The sequence below is a fragment of the Python bivittatus genome, unplaced genomic scaffold, assembly GCF_059951505.1.
Source record: "Python bivittatus isolate LINGU-HERP-01145 unplaced genomic scaffold, Pbiv_v1 ctg000690_np1212, whole genome shotgun sequence".
NCBI classification, from domain to species: domain Eukaryota; kingdom Metazoa; phylum Chordata; class Lepidosauria; order Squamata; family Pythonidae; genus Python; species Python bivittatus.
The window spans coordinates 16127756-16149834 of record NW_028277096.1 but is presented as its reverse complement, the minus strand read 5'-3'; the positions used below and the strand labels follow the sequence as shown (position 1 = coordinate 16149834).

General features: G+C 43.2%; 1 protein-coding gene across 11 annotated transcripts in view; it reads left to right on the top strand.

The window, feature by feature from the left end:
* The window catches only part of SGSM2 (small G protein signaling modulator 2), a 131640-nt gene extending 110521 nt beyond the window's left edge, over positions 1-21119 (top strand). For 5 of the 11 annotated variants that reach the window (XM_088152244.1, XM_088152241.1, XM_088152243.1 and 2 more), the window contains 7 exons: positions 1841-2245; positions 3368-3492; positions 9263-9345; positions 10551-10660; positions 16692-16788; positions 17670-17837; positions 19333-21118. In XM_088152244.1, the coding sequence (XP_088008370.1) occupies positions 1841-2245; positions 3368-3492; positions 9263-9345; positions 10551-10660; positions 16692-16788; positions 17670-17837; positions 19333-19421 (1077 nt within the window). In that variant the 3' untranslated portion in view covers positions 19422-21118. Of the gene's footprint in view, positions 1-1840; positions 2246-3367; positions 3493-9262; positions 9346-10550; positions 10661-12122; positions 12298-13683; positions 16093-16691; positions 16789-17669; positions 17838-19332 lie in introns of those variants that run through there. The other 6 variants (XM_088152240.1, XM_088152238.1, XM_088152242.1 and 3 more) reach the window with 6 other exon arrangements.
* Positions 21120-22079: the final 960 nt, after the last annotated feature.

The window sequence follows — 22079 nt, the reverse complement described above, 5'->3', positions numbered from 1 at the left end:
TTCTGCATTCCTGGGCTCTGTCCCAAGGCCTGGTCATCAGACCTTCAGTAGCTCTTGTCTCTGGCTATGGTACTGAATGCCAGGTTAGCCTGTAGTAAGTCCTTCCTCATTCTGGACCTAATCATGGAGGAGAGGGTTGACCTGAGACCTGAAAGGGCATGGAGAGGAGTTTTCCTCTCCTGGGATTTGAGTGTGGCACTGGCTGCAACTTCAGGGTAGGGTTACCAGGGTGGCTGTAGTCATCTGGGAGATTCTTGTGGCTTTCACTGCTCTGCAGATAACCAGATATGAAACCCTGTTTGTGATGTTTTTTGTCTGTTGTTTTTAGCAAAATGTTAGCTGCCCAGAGTCATATTACAAGTTGGATAGCTATATAAATTGAATCAGAATCAATCAATCAAGGATTATTGTGGCAGTATTCCCATAGGACAGCTGATTGTTCCTCTGATCCAAAGATCTACAGTATAGAGCTCTGTAAATAATCTCCTCCTCCTTCTTCATGCTTCTAGAATGAAATGAGTCCACATCCTTGAAGGATGAGTCACAACATTGTTAGTATGATGTTCCAGATTCAAAGACAAAGTCAAAGATGAGGCCAGGACAAAATCTGACAAAATTTGATGACTTTTCATGAATTCATTATGTAAAGTGAATAGGATCTCTTCCCATGTATTTAACAATTTCCCCCTTCTATCACATGGAAATGGGCAGGTTTTGAAGGGGCTTTAGAACCACATAAAACCTTGAAGATTGCATACATGTCCGTTGAGCCCTGAATCTATTTCTTTAATTTTATGTTTTATATCTTGCTTTTCGGCTCATAGAGGAATCACTAAATTGCTGTACTTTCCATTAGGCATAAATGAACCCTTCCAAGATTTCTCTTAGGGACACTTGGCCCACTTTAATCTCCCTCCCGAGACTTTCATGTCCCAAATAATTAATTAATCCATGTAGCAGATGGGTTCAGGCAGGGTTCTCTATTCTTCCCTCCATCCCCATTTTGTCTTTTTTTTCTTTCTCCCTCTCTGGGTGATTGTAGGGTGGATGATGAAAATTGGCCACAGAGATAGAATGCCTAGGGCAGATCCATCTTCATGGAGCCCATCTAGGATTTCATTTCAGTTATAGATGTCAAAAGGTTATCTCTTTGGTACCTCTCTCTGGGATCTCCATAAGGAAGTTTAACTCCCTGTGGATTAATTGACTAGTCAGTTGACCTTTATGTAGTCTTTTCATGATATCATAACATCCCTCCGTAGCATTGATCCCATCAAGTCTGCTATGGGAATAGAGACCTAGAAAGGAGTCACACAGAAAGCAGGATATGGAATAATGGATTTAACCTAAAGGAAGGCAGATTCCAGTTGAATGTTGAATTTCCTAACAGTAAGAGAAGTTGAAGAGTGGAACCAGGGTCCAAGATAAAGGCTTCTTCATTGTTAGATGTCTTTCAGCAGAAGCTAAACAGACAATTGTTGGGAATTTAATTTGGGTTCCCACCCTGCATGGAGATTGGACTCATGGCATCAAGGGCTTCTTTCAGTTCTATGGCTGCGTTCACATCTCACGTTTAATGAAATGAGGTACAACCAAGCAGCTGAATTCACCCAACATGGAAAGATTAGTTTGAAGCTTGATGACTTTTTTGTGGCTTGGACAGACATGTGAATGCAGGCCCTTTGATTGGTTTATGGTTCAGATTATAGTGAGGACCCAGGATGTGGGTTAATCCACTAAGCGTCTTCAGCACTGTTGTGAGAAGAGAGATCCTATGACTCTTTTCTTAAATTAATCTTTTTTTCCTTCTTTCTCCCTGACCAACATACTGTCTTCTCAGGTGTTTATTTCTGTAGATGAAATGGACTCAGTAGACCGAGAACTGAAGGTACAGGAAGATCAGTCTTTGACCAGGGTCTGCTTAGATGCACCAACAGTTGTGGTGGCAGTTGACCAACAACAGTCAGTAGAGTTTGACTCTCCTGACTCTGGGCTCCCTTCTTCTCGGAATTATTCAGTCACATCAGGCATCCTCTCCAGCATTGATGATGGACAGAGCATCTGCTTTGAGGATGGGACCGAAGAGGAAACTGGCCCTGAGCCACAGAGACCGGATCTGGATCACGTTTCACCAACCAAAGGCTTGGCCCCTCCGGGCTTTGTAATGGAAGAACAGCCGTCTTCTCAAACGGACTGTAAAGCAGCCGCAGAAGAAAGCATCTCTGTGTGCTCTGCTGCTTATACGGTAGGTAAGGGCCAAGGGGGGACATATGTGTGTACAGGTAGTTCTCGCTTAATAATGCTAATTGGGACCGGAATTTCGGTCGTTAATCGATGCACTCATAAAGCGTGATGTCACGTGACCGTATTGCTTAGCGACGGCAATCCTGGCAGTCCCTGTTGCCATCAGTAAGTGAGGATCATGGATCATTAAACAAGGACCTCATGTAACCAGGACTTGTGACTTCCTGCCAGCTTCCAACAAGCAAAATCAGTGTGGAAGCCAGCAGGAAGTTGCAAGTCCTGGTCGTGACAATCCTTTTCTTAGGCGGCTCACAAGCAGGCCAGTGAGTGGGTGAGTGCTACGGAATGTGGCCAGACAGGGGACGGGTGTGTGGGCCAAGTACAGCAAGGCTGGGAGGGACGTGGTGTGGTGGGGCACAAGTGTGGCAGAGCTGGGGGGTTGGTGTGGTGCGAGTGCAGTAAGACTGGGTGGTGCACAGTGCAGTGTGAATGTGATGGGGCTAGGGGGTGCACAGTGTAAATGCAGCAAGGCTGGGGGTGCACAGTGTGGTGTGAGTGCAGTGGGGCTGGGGGGTTGCACACTTGCCCTGCTGCCCAGGGGCTTCTTGGGAGAAAAAGCAGCCGGAATGGGAGCAACCTTTCCTGCCGGCTTCCCCATTGACTTTGCTTGTGGGAAGCCAGCAGAGAAGGTCACAAATGGTGATCACGTGACTCTGGGACACTACAACTGTCATAAGTGTGAGCTGGTTGCCAAGTGCCTGAATCGCAATCATATGACTATGGGGGACGCTGTGATCGCTGCAATTCTGAGTACCAATCGTAAGTCCTTCTTGTTCAATGCCGTTGTAACTTTGAACTGTTGCTGAACGAGTGGTCAATAAGCGAGGACTACCTGTACTGAGAAGAAAAGTAAGATTTCAGTGACTTCCACTGTACATACTGACCAAATACTATATTCGTCATCTGGAACTGTTATCATGAGAGCTAGAATGGTGCAGTGGTGAAGGTGCTAGACTAGGAGTGGAGAGACCTAGTTTCTAGTTGTCCCTCAGCCATGGAAGCTGCCTGAGTGACTTTGGTCTCTCCCATCCCAAGGTTTATAACATATGTTTGTATTTTCCAGATAGAAATGCTGGACACTGTTGCCTTAAATTTACATAGAATTGATAAAGATGTTCAGAGATGTGATAGAAATTACTGGTATTTCACTGCTGAGAATCTGGAAAAGCTTCGAAATATTATGTGCAGGTAAGTTAAACCTAAGAAAGAGGTGTAAGAGAGCAAGATCTGGAAACTTAAGGGCAATGTTTGTCAAGAGAGGGATTGACCCTTGGCATCTAGAGTCAGTTGCAGCAAAGCAGAGTGAATCTTGAGATTACCCAGTAGCTTTGTGGGTAGCATTGATGCCCTAGAACAGTGTTGTCCAAACTTGGCCACTTTAAGTTGAGTGGACTTCAACTCCCAGAATTCCCCAGCCAGGCTGGCTGGGGAATTCTGGGAGTTGAAGTCCACTCAACTTAAAGTGGCCAAGTTTGGACAACACTGCCCTAGAATGTGTTGATCTGTGCTTTCCAACGCTGGTTTGGGCAGTTCCAGCTATTTGGCTGAGATTCATGGAACATTCCCTGCGGTGGCATTATTGCTCATTGTAGGCCTTGAACATCGTATATTTAAATAAAACATGTGCCCTTTGGCCACCTTTGCCTGCTTCTTCATTCTGTTTTCATGATAGATGATCACTATCATTCCCAAAATATGTGTGTGTGTGTGTGTGTGTCCTCTCACCTCTATGGGTGGTATGTGTCTTCCTCAGTCTTAGTTCTGGGGGGTTTGAGGGTGCTACACAGTATCTTAGCTGTTCCTAGCACTGCACTCTTCTGGACAGAGAGCTCTGATGTTGTTCCTGGGATCTGTTGGAGCCCCTCTCCCAGCTTAGGAGTCACGGCCCCGAGTGCTCCTACCACCACTGGGACCACTTTGGCCTTTACTTTCCACATCCTCTCTAGTTCCTCCTTCAGGCCCTGGTACTTCTCCAGCTTCTCATACTCTTTCTTCCTGAGGTTGATGTCACTTGGCATGGCTACATCTATCACTACCACTGTCTTCTGGTCTTTGTCTACTACCATGATGTCTGGTTGATTGGCCAGTACCTGCCTGTCTGTCTGGATCTGGAAGTCCCACAGGATCTTAGCCCTGTTATTCTCCATGACCTTCTGTGGAATCTCCCATCTGGACTTGGGAGGGTCTAGCCCATACACTGTGCAGATGTTTCTGTGCACAATGCCAGCTACTTGGTTGTGCCGTTCAGTATATGCTGTTCCTGCCTGCCTCTTACACCCTGCCACTATGTGTTGGACTGTCTCTGAGGCCTCTCTGCACAGTCTGCACCTTGGGTCCTGCCTAGTGTGGTAGACTCCTGCTTCTGTGGATCTGGTGCTTAGTGCCTGTTCTTGTGCTGCTATGATCAGTGTCTCAGTGCTGTCTTTTAGTCCGGCCCTTTCCAGCCACTGGTAGGATTTCCCAATGTCAGCCACCTCAGCTGTCTGTTGATGGTACATCCCATGCAGGGTCTTGGCACTTCCTCTGCTTGAACTTCCTCCCATGTCTGCTGCTGCCTCAGGCATTCTCTCAGCAGCTCATCTTTGGGTGCCATCTTACTGATGTACTCCTGGATGCTCTGGATCCAGGACAGTAGCTTTGACAATCACGAGACCCTCCCTGCCCTTTTTCCAGCTGGTGTACAGTCACTGGGTGTTGGAGTGGAAACCTCCATACGTTGTGAGGAGCTTCCAGGTCTTCACATCGGCAGCCTCCATGTCCTCCTTTGGCCAGCTCACTATACCGGCAGGGTATCTGATGACTGGCAGGGCATATGCATTGATGGCATGGATCTTGTTCTTCCCATTGAGCTGGCTCTTCAGGACCTGTCTTATCCTTTGGTGGTACTTGGATGTTGCTGTCTTCCTCGCCTCCTCATTGTGGTTCCCATGTAACTATGGGATACCAAGGTAGTTGTAGCTGGTCTGTATATCTGTTATGTGGCCCGCTGGTAGTTCCACCCGATCAGTCTTAACTATCTTCTCTCTCTTTACTACCATCTGACCACACTTCTCCAGTCTGACTGACATCCCAATGTCCTCATTGTAGATCTATGTCAGGTGGATCAGCGAGTTGATGTCTCGTTCATTCTTAGCATACAGCTTGATGTCATCCATGTAGAGGAGATGGCTGATGGTAGTTCCACTCTTGAACTTGTACCCGTATCCAGTCCTTGTGCTTATCTGGCTGAGGGGGTGCCTATGCAGAACAACAGCAGGGACAGTGTATCTCCTTGGTATATGCCACACTTGATGGCTACTTGTACAAGGTGTTTTGAGTTGAATTGCACTGTTGTCTTCCACAGTCCCATTGAGTTTTTGAGGAAGGTCCTTAGTGTCCTGTTGACTTTGTATAGCACCAGGCATTCACAGATCCATGTGTGCTGCATTGAGTCATAGGCTTTCCTGTAGTCAATCCAGGCTGTGCGCAGATTGGTCTGTCTAGATCAGTGTTTCTCAACCTTAGCAACTTTAAGATGTATGGACTTCAAGCACACTGGCTGGGGAATTCTGGGAGTTGAAGTCCACACATCTTAAAGTTGCTAAGGTTGAGAAACACTGGCCTAGACCTTGAGTCTTGGGCAACCCTTCCGGCAAAAACATTATCCATGAATTGGAGGAAAATGTACCAAAATTCTTCAGATCAGATGAGTAGAGGAGGCATTTCATTTTTACAATTTTAATTTTACTTTGGCTTGGAATCTAGGCTAGAAAGCTATTGATTTAGAGACTGAGTAATTCCAGGGCTGTACCATCTTTGTCTTGTGATGGGATTGTGCTCCCCCAGAAAGAGCACACGTGCAGCCTCGAGGTCCTCCTGGACTCAGGGTTCATGCTCAAGTAGCAAATGGAGATTGTGGCCAAGAGAGCTGTGGCACACTTTCAGTTGCTGGGCCAGTTGCAGCCTTACCTGGAACATGATGCACTGAAGACAGTTGCTCATGTCTCTGTCACCTCTAACTTAGATGACTGTAATTTTCTATATGCGGAGCTGTCCTTGAAGATTAGCTGGAAACTTCAGCTGGTCCAGAATGTAATGGCTTGTGTACTTAATGGACGGTCATGGATACTGCCACATTACACCTGTCCTGTGGGAGCTACACTGGTTATTAGTAGGTTTCCCAGTGCAATTCAAGATGCTGGTCACTATCTACAAAGCCCCATATGGCCCAAGGCCTGGGTATCTCAGAGATGGCATTTCTCTGATAATTTCTGGTTGTCCTACTTGAACCATTAAGGAGCACCTGCTGAGATCCCCACCTATCAGGAGGTATAGTGAGAAGGGGTCTCTGTGGCTAGCCCTCCTCCTTTGAAATAACTTCCTCCCTGAAAGGATGGTCTCCACCTTCATGGCCTTCCAGGAGCAGGTGAAAATCTGGCTCTTCCAGAAGGTCTTTAGAGATTAAATATACCCCAGTGGTATGACACCAAACATTTTTTATCTCATTAATTTTAGTCCCTAATTTGGGGCAGAGGGTTTTGGATTTTACTGTTTTAATTAATGATTATATTTATTACTTGTACTATGTTTTATTTTTTATAAACTTTTATTGTAATATATAGAAAGTACAATTAAAATACAAAACAGAGAGTATAGCAAAGAAAGACGGTAGAGCTAAAGGAAAAAGAAAGAACTAAAATAGTGAAAGTAGATAGTGACTTCCGACTATCTCCAATACAGATATAGATACAAATTAAAAGAAAGTTAATCTCTTACCACTAATTAATCCAAATTCACATTATTTCTAAACACAAACCATCTAATCATTAAATACCACAATCAAAGCCACATTTTTTTCCCACACAAGCATGTAATCTAAGAAGGGTTGCCATGAGGAGACAAATTTAGAAACACTATTATTATTTATTTATTTATTTATTAAATTTCTCAACCGCCCATCTCCCCCCGATGGGGGAACTCTGGGTGACTCACAACAAAACATAAATATATATAAATACATAAAACATCAAAAGCATTACTAAAAAAAGGGGAAGGAGAGTCCAAGAAGATGAAAAATTTGAGGCTGAAGACAGGAGGCCTCTATGGGCCTAGCCATCCCCATGCTCAAGGTATTCCCTCCCCACCCCAGGCCAAGTGGCAGAGCCAGGTCTTCAAAGCCCTCCAGAAGGCCAGGAGTGAGGGGGCCAATTGCACCTCCGGGGGCAGAATGTTCCAAAGGGCGGGGGCCACTGCAGAGGAGGCCTGCCTTCTGGACCCCGCCAGTCGAAGTTCTTTCACTGAGGGGGTCCGAAGCATGCCCTCTCTGTGTGATCGGGTGGGACGGGTTGAAGGCATAGGGGAGAGGCAGTCCCTTAGGTAACCTGGCCCCATGCCATGTAGGGCTTTAAAGGTGATAACCAACACCTTGAATTGGACCCGGAAGCAAACGGGTACCCAATGCAGCTCGCGGAGCAGTGGTGTTACATGGGCCCTCCTTGGGGCTCCAAAAATAGCCCGCGCGGCTGCATTCTGGACCAGCTGTAGCTTCCGGATACCTCTTATTAATGCTGTTAACTTTGCCATTTGAGCCAAGTCCATTAATTTAATGATCCATTCTTCCACTGCAGACATTTGTGGATCCTTCCATCTTTGTACATATAACAGTTTTGCAGCTGTGATCATATACAAAAGCAAAGTTCCATGTTGTTTCTCCAGTCCTTTCTCCATCAAACCCAATAAAAACAGGTCTGTTTTTTTTTCTGAATGCTCACATCTTTTAATAGCAATACATATCTGATCCCAAATTTTCTTTGCCTTTTCACAGGTCCACCAAAGATGATAAAAGGTTCCTTCACCTTGCAAACATTTCCAACAAACATTTGTTACAGCAGCATACATTTTTGATAACTTATCAGGAGTTAAATACCAACGATACATCATTTTATAAAAATGTTCTTTTAAATTGTAATTCAACGTAAATTTCAAACCTTTGTTTCACATATTTTCCCATTGTTCCAACATAATACTATATCCAAAGTTTCTAGCCTATTTAATCATACATTCCTTGACTTGTTCATCTTCTAGATTCATCTGTAACAACATCTTATACATTTTAGCAATAACATGTTCATTATTTGTACAAAGTTGAGTCTTAAAATAAGAAGTTTTGTTAGCAAATCTATAGTTCTTTTTATCCAGCTTAAAACATTCAAACAATTGCATATGAGTAAACCAATGACATATAAAACCTTCTAACTCTGTTCTCTTGTTTTGAAACTTGGTTCACCCTGCTCAGAATTTAGCAAGTCTTTATATTTTAACCACTTCATTTCTCCCACATTTTCTCTTCCAGTAAATGCTTCCTGAAGTGACAACCACAAAAGTACATTAGGAAACAATCTTACTTTATATTTATTCCAGATCCGCAGTAAGGCATTCCTAATATAGTGGTTTTTAAAATCCTTATTAACTTTAACTTTATCGTACCACAAATAAGCATGCCGGCCGAATCTTAATTCATGACCTTCAAGTTGTGATAATTCTTTATTCTCCGATTATTATTTGGATAATCCTTCATCCAAAGCAAACAACAAGCATCAAATACAATTTTAAATTAGGCAGTCCCAGACCTCCTCGTTCCTTGGGATCTTGTAACAATTTATATTTAATTCTCGGTTTTTTGCCTTGCCAAATGATCTCTCTGCCACTGTTGGAATGGTAAATCTGTAGTCAGAATCGGTATAGTCTGAAAAAGAAACAAGTACTATGTTTTATTTTGTAAGTTCTGTAAGCCACCTAAAGTCTGTTAGGTTTCAGGCCACGGACAAATCTCATAAGGAAAGAAAGTGCCTTCCTGATTCATTTTGGTTCAAATGAAATAAGTTCTTTCTTTGGCAATTGCTCAGAAAAACAGAGCCATCTTTAATGACCAACTGCCCGTTGAAGAAACTCTTTGCTCTTTCTCTCTTTGCTGTTGCAGCTACGTTTGGGAACATTTGGAAGTAGGCTACGTCCAAGGGATGTGTGATCTTCTAGCTCCTCTCATGGTTATACTTGACAAAGGTAAGAAATCCCACAGTTGCTTTTTCTAGTTTATGCAGTCCTTGGTGCCTATATAACTGCCTCTGTAGGTCTGTCTGTCTGTAATATCATATGTTTCTCAGAGCATTGGTGCATCCAGACATCACTGGAGAAGTATCACTGGGTTCAGGGGAACCTTAAATTTGCAAAAATCCTTAGGCAGAAAAACTGTGAGTCACCCTCCCCCCTCCAGAAGTAGCCCCAGGAGGACTGAGCATGCTCAATGGGTACAAAATACTGACTGCTAGTGAGAAAGAAAGAACGGGACGATGGGTAATGAGATCGGTGCGATGTTGAAGGTGGCCATTGCGTAAGAGCATCATTAGAAATGAGGCTGAAAATAAAATAGCCCATTACATAAAACCTTTATACAAATTGCTGGAGCAATCCTACTTGGAGTAATTACTGGAGTAATCATATGGTTCTGATTGATATATATCTGGAAGAGGATACTGTAGACTTTAAAAAGGGCCAACCAGAATGAGCAGGTGGCGAGAGACATTCTCTTCCAACAGTATCTTCCAAAGTTTGGGGCTACTTAATTTAGGAAAAAACAGCATGAAAATGGCAGAGTGTATGGGGTGGAGAAACTAAAGTGCTTATCCTTTATTGGAGCTCAGTAAAGCTTGAACCAACAAATATACTTGGAAAGTTTAGTTGGGAACTGCAAGGGTTAGGAAAGGAGAACTCAGCACAACAGAACTCTGGACATTATTTCCAAAGGCCATGATGGTGACCACTCACTTAGGTGGCTTTAAAACTGGATAAGAGAAGTACAGGAAGATCAGATTGCAGTGGCTTCTGGTCATAATAAATAACCAGAATGCTATTCCTGTGAAAATGTGTGAGGTACCTTCTCTTACCTTTTTTAGACATCCGTCTCCACACCCTGTCCTTCCTAGGGTGAATGTTGAAAGAATAATTCTATTTTACTTTCCTCAAATATGTGATGGTCATAATATCATTACTTTCCAATTGCGTTAATATTATTTAATGTCCTGGTTCCTTCCATTATGATTTGGAGTGTGGTCCTCAGCATCTACTTCGACGCTGGCCTGGAACAGTTGCATTCTTGTGTTGTAGAGGTCTGCGATGCTTGCTGGTTAAAAGGCAAATAATAAATATTGGTTTCTTTAAACAATTATTGATAATTCATGGAGCTAATGCCTGTCTTGACCTGGTTTTAGATGAGCTGGCTTACAGCTGCTTTACGCACCTCATGAAGCGAATGAGCCAGAATTTCCCCAACGGAGGAGCCATGGACACACATTTTGCAAACATGAGGTCTCTTATCCAGGTGGGTTTTATATTGGCATGTGTATTTAAAAGATTTCTCGCGCTCCTTGTCATCTTTCTGAAGCTTAGGGAATTTTAGCAAAGCTAAAAGTGATACCAGACTAAGAATAAAACCAAACACATCACAGAATACTTTGGTTATTTGGCAGATAAAAGTAATCGTAGGTAATCATAATCATAATAAAATATGTAATCACAATAATGCCTTCCCCCACCCATAAAAAGGGACTAGGTCAACAATAAATCAACTGTTCTCCATAATTCAAGCCCATTAAAAGCTTTGGTAAATAACACATGGCTTCCTTCTGGCTTCTATAACAGGAAGCCGAGGGGACCAGATGTTGCGTTTATCTACTAGGAGAGTTTGGGTGGCAGAGGGGGGTTGAAGGGGATTCCCTGGCAAATTTTCCCTTTAAGTCAGGAGTTTGTAGTTGGCTAACTTGAAAACCTGAGAATGGAAGAGGACTTTCCACGGGAGATGCTGTAGCTATGCAAATAGCATCGATGGGAGAGATTTGGTTTCTGGGGCTGTGGTCTGAGTTCTCTAGATCAGTGTTTCTCAACCTTGGCGACTTGAAGATATGTGGACTTCAACCCCTAGAGTTGCTGGTTGGGGAATTCTAGGAGTTGAAGTCCACACATCTTCAAGTCGCCAAGGTTGAGAAACGCTGCTCTAGATGATGGGCTGCTGTCACCTTGCAAGACCTGATCTGAAGGGAATTGAGTAGTCTCAGACTCAGACTCTTCGAAAGAGTGGATGTTAATAAACTCAGCAGTAATAAGTAGGTTCCACATTAACAGAAGCTAATGGGAAGAGATGCTCAGAAGTTTGTTTATTTATTTATTAAATTGGTACAATGGCCCATCTCAACATACATAACTCTGGGCAGCTAATCCTTAAGAACAGAATATAAGCAATATAACAAAAATATGTATGACAATTAAAAAAAATAGCAGCTGGAGAAGAACAAATCCATCACAACAATTCATATAACCGTACAGCAGAGTCCCCCATGCCCCCAGGGCCCCAGGCTCAACCCCAAAACCAGGTCTTCAAGGCCTTGTGAAAGTCCAGCAGGGCCATGGTGAGTCTGATCTCCAGAAGAATGATGTCCAAGAGGATGGATGCCGTGACAGAAAAGGCTCTCTTCCTGGGTCTAACCAGATGACATTCCCTTGTGGACTGGGCAGAGCTCCTAAAGAAGCACAGTTGCAATGAGGAAAAAAATGGAGAACAAGAGAAGAAGTGAAGAAGGTCCACAAAGGCCTCTTCTGTGTTTGTACACTCCCTGTACTCTTATGCTGGAAGGATGTGAGCAACAGTCTATAGGTTTGCACTGTAGTCTCTAGACTAGAGATCCTAACTTGCATACAATAGAATGATCATGGCTGAGCTTTGTTGTCCCTGTGTCATGCTGGATGAAGTGTGCCCAAACTGACCATCATTCTCCTTACTGTTACAGAAAATGCTGCATGTGGGTCAGGCTGGAAACCTAGTGTCTACCTTCTGCATTACTAAAGTGTGAAAGCCGTGATTGACCAAAGCCATGGTGGGTGGTGGAGGGCAAGAGCAGTGGCCCCACCTGGTGATGAACATGGCATATGGAAAATTGCCATTTGGGATGGAAGGAGTAAATGGTAAAGAGGATGAATTAACAAATGAAATGAAAGAGAGATATTGGCTCGCCTGTGAAAGTAAGAAAAAAGAGGAAGATATAATAGGTCTGAATGAAGGTGGTCTGATCTTGTAGAGTAGCTGGCTTGAAAATTGTGCTCACAGGGGGTTTATTGATATATTTGATTTTGATGCTACCCGATTCCAACCAATTCTGGGTGACTCACAAAAAATGAAAAACAATAAAATGCAGTAAAGTAGACCAGAACAGATTACAAAATTGGTCAGTAATTCTTCCTCATACTAGAGAGAGACGTCGAGTGAGGTTTCCCAGAAGAATCAGTATGGTGTCCTCTCATATTCAATCTTTACTCATTAACTACAGGGATGAAAAGGTGGAGTCAGTGTTAACAAAGTTGCACAAAACTGGGTGGGATGGCAAGTAACCTAGAAGACAGGAGCATATCTCAAAATGATCTTGACAGGTTGAGAGAAATGGATTGAAAGTGGAAGAATACAGAACTCTTCCCCTACAAAACAAAAAGCAAATGTAGAGGTACCAGATGAGTAGACCTGGTGTTGCAGTGGTATTTGTACAAGCAATCTTGGAATAGCTGATGGGAAACTGAACATGAGTCAGCAATGGGTTGCATCTGTAAAAATGCAAATTCCCTGCACCAACAGAAGTACCAGTAGAAGAGAATCTCTGTAGCTCAGGGTTGAACTGGGGAGTCCTTGGGGTTCTCTGAGCTTGGTTGTTTTCTTGCAGACGTTTCATTACTTGGCTAGGTAACACCTTCAGTGCTCGAAGGGAGTGGGGTTTGCTCTCTGTTTATATACAGTCCTGGCCAAAGGTTTTGAGAATGACACAAAGATTAATTCTCACAAGGTCTGCTGCTCCACTGTTGGAAGATCTTCGTGCAGATGTTACGATGGTATATTGAAGTATAAGTACAAGCATTTGCGTGTCAGCTTTTATTGACAGTTACATTAAGTTTATGCAAAGAGTCAGTATTTGCAGTGTTGACCCTTCTTTTTCAAGACCTCTGCAATTCGCCATGGCATGCTGTCAATCAACTTCTTGGCCACATCCTGACTGATGGCAGCCCATTCTTGCATAATCAATGCTTGGAGTTTGTCAGAATTTGTGGGCTTTTGTTTGTTCACCCGCCTCTTGAGGATTGACCACAAGTTCTCAATGGGATTAAGGTCTGGGGAATTTCCTGGCCATGGACCCAAAATCTGGATGTTGTGGTCCCCAAGCCACTTAGTTATCACTTTTGCCTTATGGCAAGGTGGTCCATCGTGCTGGAAAAGGCACTGTTCGTCACCAAACTGTTCTTGGATGGTTGGGAGAAGGTGCTCTTGGAGGATGTTGTACCATTCTTTATTCATGGCTGTGTTCCTAGGCAAAATTGTGACTGAGCCCACTCCCTTGGCTGAGAAGCAACCCCACACATGAATGGTCTCAGGATGCATTACTGTTGGCATGACACAGGACCGATGGTAGCGCTCACCTTTTCTTCTACGGATAAGGTTTGTTCCAGATGCCCCAAACAATCGGAAAGGGGATTCATCAGAGAAAATGACTTTACCCCAGTCTTCAGCAGTCCAATCCCTGTACCTTTTGCAGAATGTCAGTCTGTCCCTGATGCTTTTCCTGGAGAGAAGTGGCTTCTTTGCTGCCCTTCTTGACAACAGGCCATCCTCCAAAAGTCTTCGCCTCCCTGTGCGTGCAGATGCACTCACACCTGCCTGCTGCCATTCCTGAGCAAGCTCTGCACTGGTGGTGCCCCGATCCCACAGCTGAATCACCTTTAGGAGACGGTCCTGGCGCTTACTGGACTTTCTTGGGCGCCCTGAAGCCTTCTTCACAACAATTGAACCTCTCTCCTTGAAGTTTTTGATGATCTGATAAATGGTTGATGTAGGTGCAATCTTAGTAGCCTGTGAATCCCTTTTTGTGCAAAACAATGATGGCTGCACGTGTTCCCTTGCAGGTAACCATGGTGAACAGAGGAAGAACAATGATTTCAAGCACCACCCTCCTTTTAAAGCTTCCAGTCTGTTATTCTAACTCAGTCAGCATGACAGAGTGGTCTCCAACCTTGTCCTGGTCAACCCTGACACTTGTGTTAACAAGGGAATCACTGACACGATGTCAGCTGCTCCTGTTGTGGCAGAGCTGAAATGCAGTGGACATGTTTTTTGGGGATTAAGTTCATTTTCATGGCAGAGGGACTTTGCAATTAGTTGCAATTGATCTGACCACTCTTCATAACATCCTGGAGTATATGCACATTGCCATCTTCCAACACTGGAGCAGCAGACCTTGTGAGAATTAATCTTCGTGTCATTCTCAAAACTTTTGGCCAGGCCTGTACAGTAGCTTGCCCTGTATATCAAGCAGTAAACAATCCCCTAACCAAGGAACTACCAACTCAGACAAACAATCAAACTGAACAACAGCCTAATCAAGGAACTACCAAGAAAAAACAGCACCCCTCCAACACTGACGGGGCAAGTGTAAATTTCTGGGGAAGCTCTGGGTCAGATTCGATCTGCAAAAATTTCCTATTCCACTTATCAGCTTCTTCCCTGACCCCGTTCCTTGAACGGGGCTGAACCGAGATGAACGTTTTCCCCCCTTGCCTCGTGCTGCAATGGGGCTTTCAAAAATTTTTCATGAACGCCAACTGAAGATCAGTAAAGGCCTAATTGCCTTCAGGGGGTATTTTGGAAAATGCTAGATAAGGAAGTGGCTCCAAGACCTGAAAAATCTTTCCTGGATTGTTGTAGTTGCTTTTTTTTTTTTTTTTTTTTAAGATTTCTCCATTAATACCATTAAAAAGCCTGATTACTTTTTTTTAGGCACGTGAGAGTGGATTGTGTACGTCTGTTATGGAAGGGGATTCTGCGTATCTGATACATGTGTGAATGTGGCCCAGGCAAATCCTAGCAGGGGATTAACATGCCATCTGCTAGTTTGTCCTGCTCCATCCAGGAGGTGAACAAGGAGAGGAATGACTGTGGCTCTGTTTCTTCCGCTGTTTCTTTTAGGCAGTAGGATGGCCAACAGAAGCAACCAAGGACTAGGAGACCTGAGAGGGGTCAACAGAGAACAACTTTTGATGTCTATTCTTTCTCCTCCTCTTCCTCATAGATTTACATCTCATCTTTTTTTCTAGAACTCAAGGTGTCATATCTAGTGCTCCCATCTCTTCTTTTCCCCACAGCAACCACCCTGTGAAGTGGGTTGGTCTGAGAGAGAGAGGGAGGGGGCCTGGCTCGTGGTCACCCAGCCAGCTTTTATGCCCAAAGGAGGACCAGAACCCACATTCATCCAGTTTCTAGCCCAGCACCTTCTCCACTGCACCTTTAATCATGAAAACCTTTCATAATTAACACAGTTAATTTCATTTCATTAAAGGCAGTTAAGAGCTGGCTTTTTCCCCAGGCACTCATGTCAGGATCAGTACAGTTGACAAATCCAGACCGGTGGTGGTGGTGGGGGGTTATAATGTATTTTAGCCCTAATCATCACTGAATTGTTTTGAGTTTGCTGTAGTGGTCTGTGTGATTCTTCTTTTTGGGTTTTTTTTTTTTTTTTTTCAAAGATTTTGTAGGCTGCCCTGGTTTATCACTTTGTCATAAATGTTCTGAATAAATAACTGACATGGTGCAGTTAGAAAGCTTTTGTCAATAATCAGTCATGGAGTAACCTTACCTCCCCAAGCTGGATGGGTTAGATTTGATTAAAATACTCACACTTGGGGCTTTTTAGTTCCAAAAAAAAAAAAGGGAACAAGAGGAAGACCCATCAGAGGTTTAGAAATGGTGGACAATGGGGGTGGATAGAAAATCGGATTTTAGCTCTGAACTTTCTTCATGTTACAGGGCAGTCCTGTAGAAGTCTATTCAGGCATAGAACCCAATAAGACCATAGGCACATCTGCTTTCTTAGGAAAGACAAGATTGGAGAAGGTGTTCTCCGTATTACAATTTAGAAGAACTCAAAGTTTTCCTCTTCTCTCAGGCCTTTTACTGCTTATGTTTTATGCTGTTTGATTTCATTGTGTTTTTGTAAACCATTTACACGCTAGGATTGGCTAGCCTATAAAATATACAACCCAAATACTTCTAGATAGAACAATACTGGTTTTCCCCATCACTAAGCACAATGGAGCATTTCCATCTCGTCCTCCTTAATCAGAATTCTTTCAGAAGGAAAAAAAAAAAGATGGAAGAATGGTGGGAAAATACGGGAGGAGAATGATGACTGATGGAAGATAACAGCCTCTGGATCCTCCATAAAACTGTGTTTGATATAGGGTGATTGCACGCCAAAAAACATGTCTCTAAGTACTTCACTGTGCATACGTCCTATATTTTTTCTGTGTGTTTTTTGACTCAAAAGATTCTAGATTCTGAGCTCTTTGAACTGATGCACCAGAATGGAGATTATACACATTTCTACTTCTGCTACCGCTGGTTCCTGCTAGATTTTAAGAGGGGTAAGGATTTTTTTCAAGGCTGTTCTATTATCATCAGATAAAGGCATTTTAGAAGTTGGAAGGACTCATGAAGATAACTTAAGGTTAGTTTTTTGTGGGGAGTCTGTTCCATTGTGGATCAGCTCCTCATTAAGACATTCTCATTAAGAATGTTTTAATTAAGAATGTCATTAAGACATTCTCCTAATGTTTCAAACCCAGCCACTGTCTTTACATCTTGTATGAACCACTCCTATACACTAAATTTCAACATCGTTTATTTCTTTGGGTATAGTATGCTATATGCAAACAAAATAATTTTATCGATCCATGTTCAGGGTTAAGGGTGTTTTGGGAACACAGCCCAGGTTTGCAGAAGAGCCAAGGGTTGGAAAGATAGGTTGAAGACAATCTTCCCTGATAGGTTACTAGACTATTGAGCCAAATTGACATTGAATGATTCACTTATTGCATGAAAATATTACACTGCAGGCTGCTTTTAACCAAACATGTTGTGTGAACACAGCCAATTATGGCTTACTCAGACAGCCATGGTTGAAAAACATGCCTTTGTGAAATCCGTGAAGCTAGTCCAATAGTTTGATTGGCCACAAAGGCAGCTTTCTGCCTCCTCCTTCTTTAAACTGATAGCAGAAAGCTTCAAGGTCTTTTGGGGGAAATGCTACCCGAGATCCTTTTTAACCAGAAAGATCAAGATTGGAACATCTACATCCCCAAGAGCGGCTTCCTCACAAATCTGTAGCCATGGTGAGCTCACATTAAGTGATCTGAGCCTTTGGCAACCTCCATAGGGAGAAGTAGCCTTGCCCTCAATCGAGCAGTTGACTGTGATGCGCTTAAGTAATTGGATGCTCTTTCTAATGTCTGTTCCTCCCATTCAGAATTGTTGTACGAGGATGTATTTACAGTGTGGGAAGTTATCTGGGCAGCGAAGTACATCTCTTCAGAACATTTTGTCCTTTTCATTGCCTTAGCACTGGTGGAGTCTTACCGAGAGATTATCCGTGATAACAACATGGACTTCACCGATATCATCAAGTTTTTTAATGGTAAGGAAGTAAGAACTGGACAAGATTTTGTTCATTTTTTTTATTTGCGAGGGGGCAAACTTCCCCGTTTATTTGCAGTTTAAAACTCCAACCTTTTTTTAAGCAAGGAAGGAATGAAAGAACATTACTGGCTTTTACGCCCAAATGTAGGAGACAGATGGAACCATTATTTGGTTTGCCGTTGATTCTTACATCACATTGAGAAAGCTGGCCTGTCTCTGAATTTAAGCCCATTCTAACCGGCTGGCCTGGGCTCCCTTGACAAAGACCTTTCTATACAAATTGCCCGTGAAGTCTCTTTCCCTGAAAAGAAACCCCCCAGATCCTGCATTCAGAAATTCACCACACCTTGAAAATCGGTATGCTGTCACAAGGTTCCTAATTTGACATTTGCACCGAGATGTTAGTTTTCTGAAGGCAGAATTTGGAGGGTTTCTTTTCAGGGGAAGAGACTTAACAGACAACGCCAACCCCAAATATAGAGTGCCTACTTGGTGAGTAGTTCCACTGTGTTGTAGGAATAAAAGGCACATATTGTAGCAAATATATACTGTATATAGTCCTCGCTTACCAACTGCCTCATTCAGCGACTGTTTGAACTTACGATGGTGCTGAAAAAGTAGTTTTGCAATCAGTCCTCGAACTTGCAGCTGTCTCAGCGTCCTGTAGTCACCTGATCACCATTTGTGAGCTTCACAGCCGGCTTCCAACAAACAAAGTCAGTGGAGAAGCCAGCAGGAAGTTGCAAGTCACAGTCACTCTGTTGCACTTAATGACATGCAGTGATTTGCTTAACTGCAATGGAACTGATGTCATAAGTCAGGCACGGTCACATGATGTTTCGCTTAATGACCGCGCCGCTTAGCGATGCAGTTGTCGGTCCCCATTGCAATAGGTAGGTGAGGACTACCTGTGTAGGCAAAGTAAGCAGCACATTGGGGCAGAAGGTATACAAGGAGCAGCATGGTGATATGTGGATCATAAATAAGAAATAAATACTGTACTGCATTTCTTCTGTGTGGTTGGTGTGACTAAACATCACCTCCACGCGTCCTAAAGCTTTTCCATTATTCTGTAGTAGCTGTTACTTGCAACTCCAACTTTGACTGCTGAAGGTTAGTTATCCAGATATATACGAATGCTATGATTGTGCAGGAACTCAGAAGCAGCATTCATTACTCCTCCCGCATCCTGCAAATTTCAGCTTGATTGGAATCTTCATGTATCTAACCCTTATTTGCCAAGAACTGATAGAAAGCACGTGGCCAAGAACCTGCTTCAGAGGGGTTGAATCAGATTTCTGGCGGGTGCATTAGGCCAGCAACCTTCAGCCCTCTCCGTGAACTCACAAAAATGGGTGGTTGTGGACAAAGGCTGAAATTGGTCTAATTTCTGCCTCTACCAAAATATAAGTGCACGTAGAGTGAACCTTAAGATCATCTCTCAGACCTTGCTCCGCTAATCTTTTCCCTAATGCCTTGCTGTTGTTGTGCAGAGATGGCTGAACACCACAATGCCCAGGAGATCCTGAAGATAGCAAGAGATTTAGTCTGCAAGGTGCAAACGCTGATTGAGAATAAATGAAGGTTGGAGCTTCTGGATGAATGCGAAGTTAGCATTGCTGGCAAAAAGCCTTGCGGGGGAGGTGGGGAGAGGGAATTTTCCTGCACTTGTCACTTCAAACAATGTTTTAACGGCATCTTCCATGTAATGAAGTAAACATTCAAGAGATTTCTAAGCCTTTAACAATCAAGAAAAGACAACGCTGAGTTTGAGGGTGCATGAACGAGTCCTCATTCTGGACTGTATTTCAGGGCCAAAAATCATTCTTGTGTGTTTTTATTCTCCTGTTTGTTGCAATTCTCTCGTGTTAGAAATTGCCTCTTGCACTAGGGTGGTATGCAAGTGTGTGGAGGGGAGAGAATAGTTCTTCCAAATTGTACTGTTACTATAATTTCGCAAAGGTTTTGTCTAGGTTTGCATAGGAATCTCTCTAGCTGCATATAGGCGAGATTTGCCCTGGGTTAATGTGTATATTGGATTTGGGGTGGGGGGAATCTCTGTTGGAAAGGAGCCCAATTCTCTTATCAATCTAGTGGCTCACAGCTTACACCAGTGTTTCTCAACCTTGGCAACTTTAAGCTATATGGACTCCCCTGCCTGCTGGCTGGGGAATTCTGAGAGTTGAAGTCCATGCAGCTTAAAGTCGCCAAGGTTGAGAAACACTGGCTTACACAGTCAAGAAAAAAAATTGGTAAAGTACTAGTCCGAGATTTCATGCTCAGTTTATGTATGTGTGCAGGATTTGGTCAATCAATCCAAGGCTGGGTTCCAGCAGCAGCTGACCACGGATTGGGAAATAAGGAGAGATGTTCCAGTACTTTTCTGCACAACCTTGAGGGCTAGAATCTTGATTTTCAAAAATGCTAGGAATCCAAAGGAATGTTGAATGAGCTGGATTTGAGAGACAGGTCCTTCTACAGTGCCAATTTGAGGATACCCCTGTCAGTTCTTCATTTTGCTTTGTCTGTCCCCATAGGAAATTTTTATGCATCAGCATGTCTGTTTGTTCACCCCTTTTTGGCCTCACTGATTCTCTACCGGTGGCTGCACCCCCAATGGAGCAACAGCCACGGAAGGGGAGTTCGACATCGCCCCAAAGTGCCAACTCAACTTCTGTCCAGTGTAATCCTTTTCGTTGTTTCTTTCCTTGGAATGCAAAAAAAAAAACAAAAATAAAAATTAAGAAACTGACTTTTTTGCTGGCGGTGGCATGCACGCAGTCTCTTAGCCCTGCTCATTTTATTTTTTTTCTGTGTGCCAAGTGCTTGACCCATGCATGGTTCTGCTGGACAGTTTCATGGCGGAGGAAAATGCTTTCTCCTTTGTGCATATTTTCTTTCGATAGCAAGGTGAAGTCTTAACCCCCACAGCCACCCTTACTCTCGAGGGATCAATGTTTTAACAGAAAAACACTGCACTATTTTTTTGGAGAATGTATCATATGGTACTTTACTATATAAAAACAAAAACAAAACAAAAAAAACCTCAGAACCAAACAAAAATAATTTAACTGTGCAAACTTTGTTGTACTGTTTATTATAATGTTCCGCATAATGGTATTTTATGAATATTGTGTATTGCCTTATTTATTTTTGTCCAGAGCAAAATATTTTCTTTATTGCTCAAGAATTTATCTCAAGTGCAAACCTATGTATAAAGAGAGAGAAAAAATACATATTGTCAAAGCTTTTTTTAACGGCTACGTGGTGCTCTTTGTCTCCTGTCTGATTTGTAAGTAGAACAATCAGCAAGAACATAAAAAAATGCAATTGCCTTTGACCTGAGCTTTCAGGTTCATCAGAGCTAGCACGATTCTCCCAGTCATCAGTCGCTACCTCCAGAAAACCGGGCAGCATCATGTCCCTAATTTTCAGCCAGAGTCCAAATCAGATGGAAGATCTGGCCTTCTGTACCTTACAGAACATAAGAAGCTGTCTTGTACCAGGCTGGACTCCTGGGTCCATCCAGCAGTCTAGAATTTCAAAGAAAAGTTACACAGATGTCTCCCAACTTTCCTTTTCTTCTTTTTGTATTTATTTTTATTTGCCAAGAAGTTTTTAAAAAATAAAAAGTTTTTTTTTAAAGGAACAAAAGAAACTGCTCTTAGATCCAGCCTTGTATTCCAGTATCCAAAGATACTGAGATACATTCAAGAGATTTCTAAGCCTTTAACCGGCAAGAAAAGAGAGAGCTGAGTTTTGAGCGTACACGAACGAGCCCTCATTCTGGATTGTATTTCATGGCCCAAAATCGTTCTTTGTGTGTTTTGAGTGAGGGGAAGAGAACCAGTTTGGTGTCGTGGTAAGGAGCTGGCTTAGAAACCAGGAGACCGTGAGTTCGAGTCCTGCCTTAGGCATAAAAGCCGGCTGGGTGACTTTGGGCCAGTCTCAGTCTCTTGGCCCAACCCACCTCACAAGGTGGTTGTTGTGGGGAACATAGGAGGCAGGAGGACTAGGTATGTTTGCCACCTTGAGTTATCTATAAAAAAGGCAGGATTAAAAATACGATGTAGGGGCAGTGGGCTGGCAGGTTTCCCCCACTCTAGATGCAAAACATGACCCATATCGGTGGACTGCTGACCTTCCTGTGCTAGGCTTGTGACAAATCATACATGCATACACACAGAGTTATTTACCAATTAGCCACACCGGCTGAGAGCACAGGTAGATGTTCAGCACT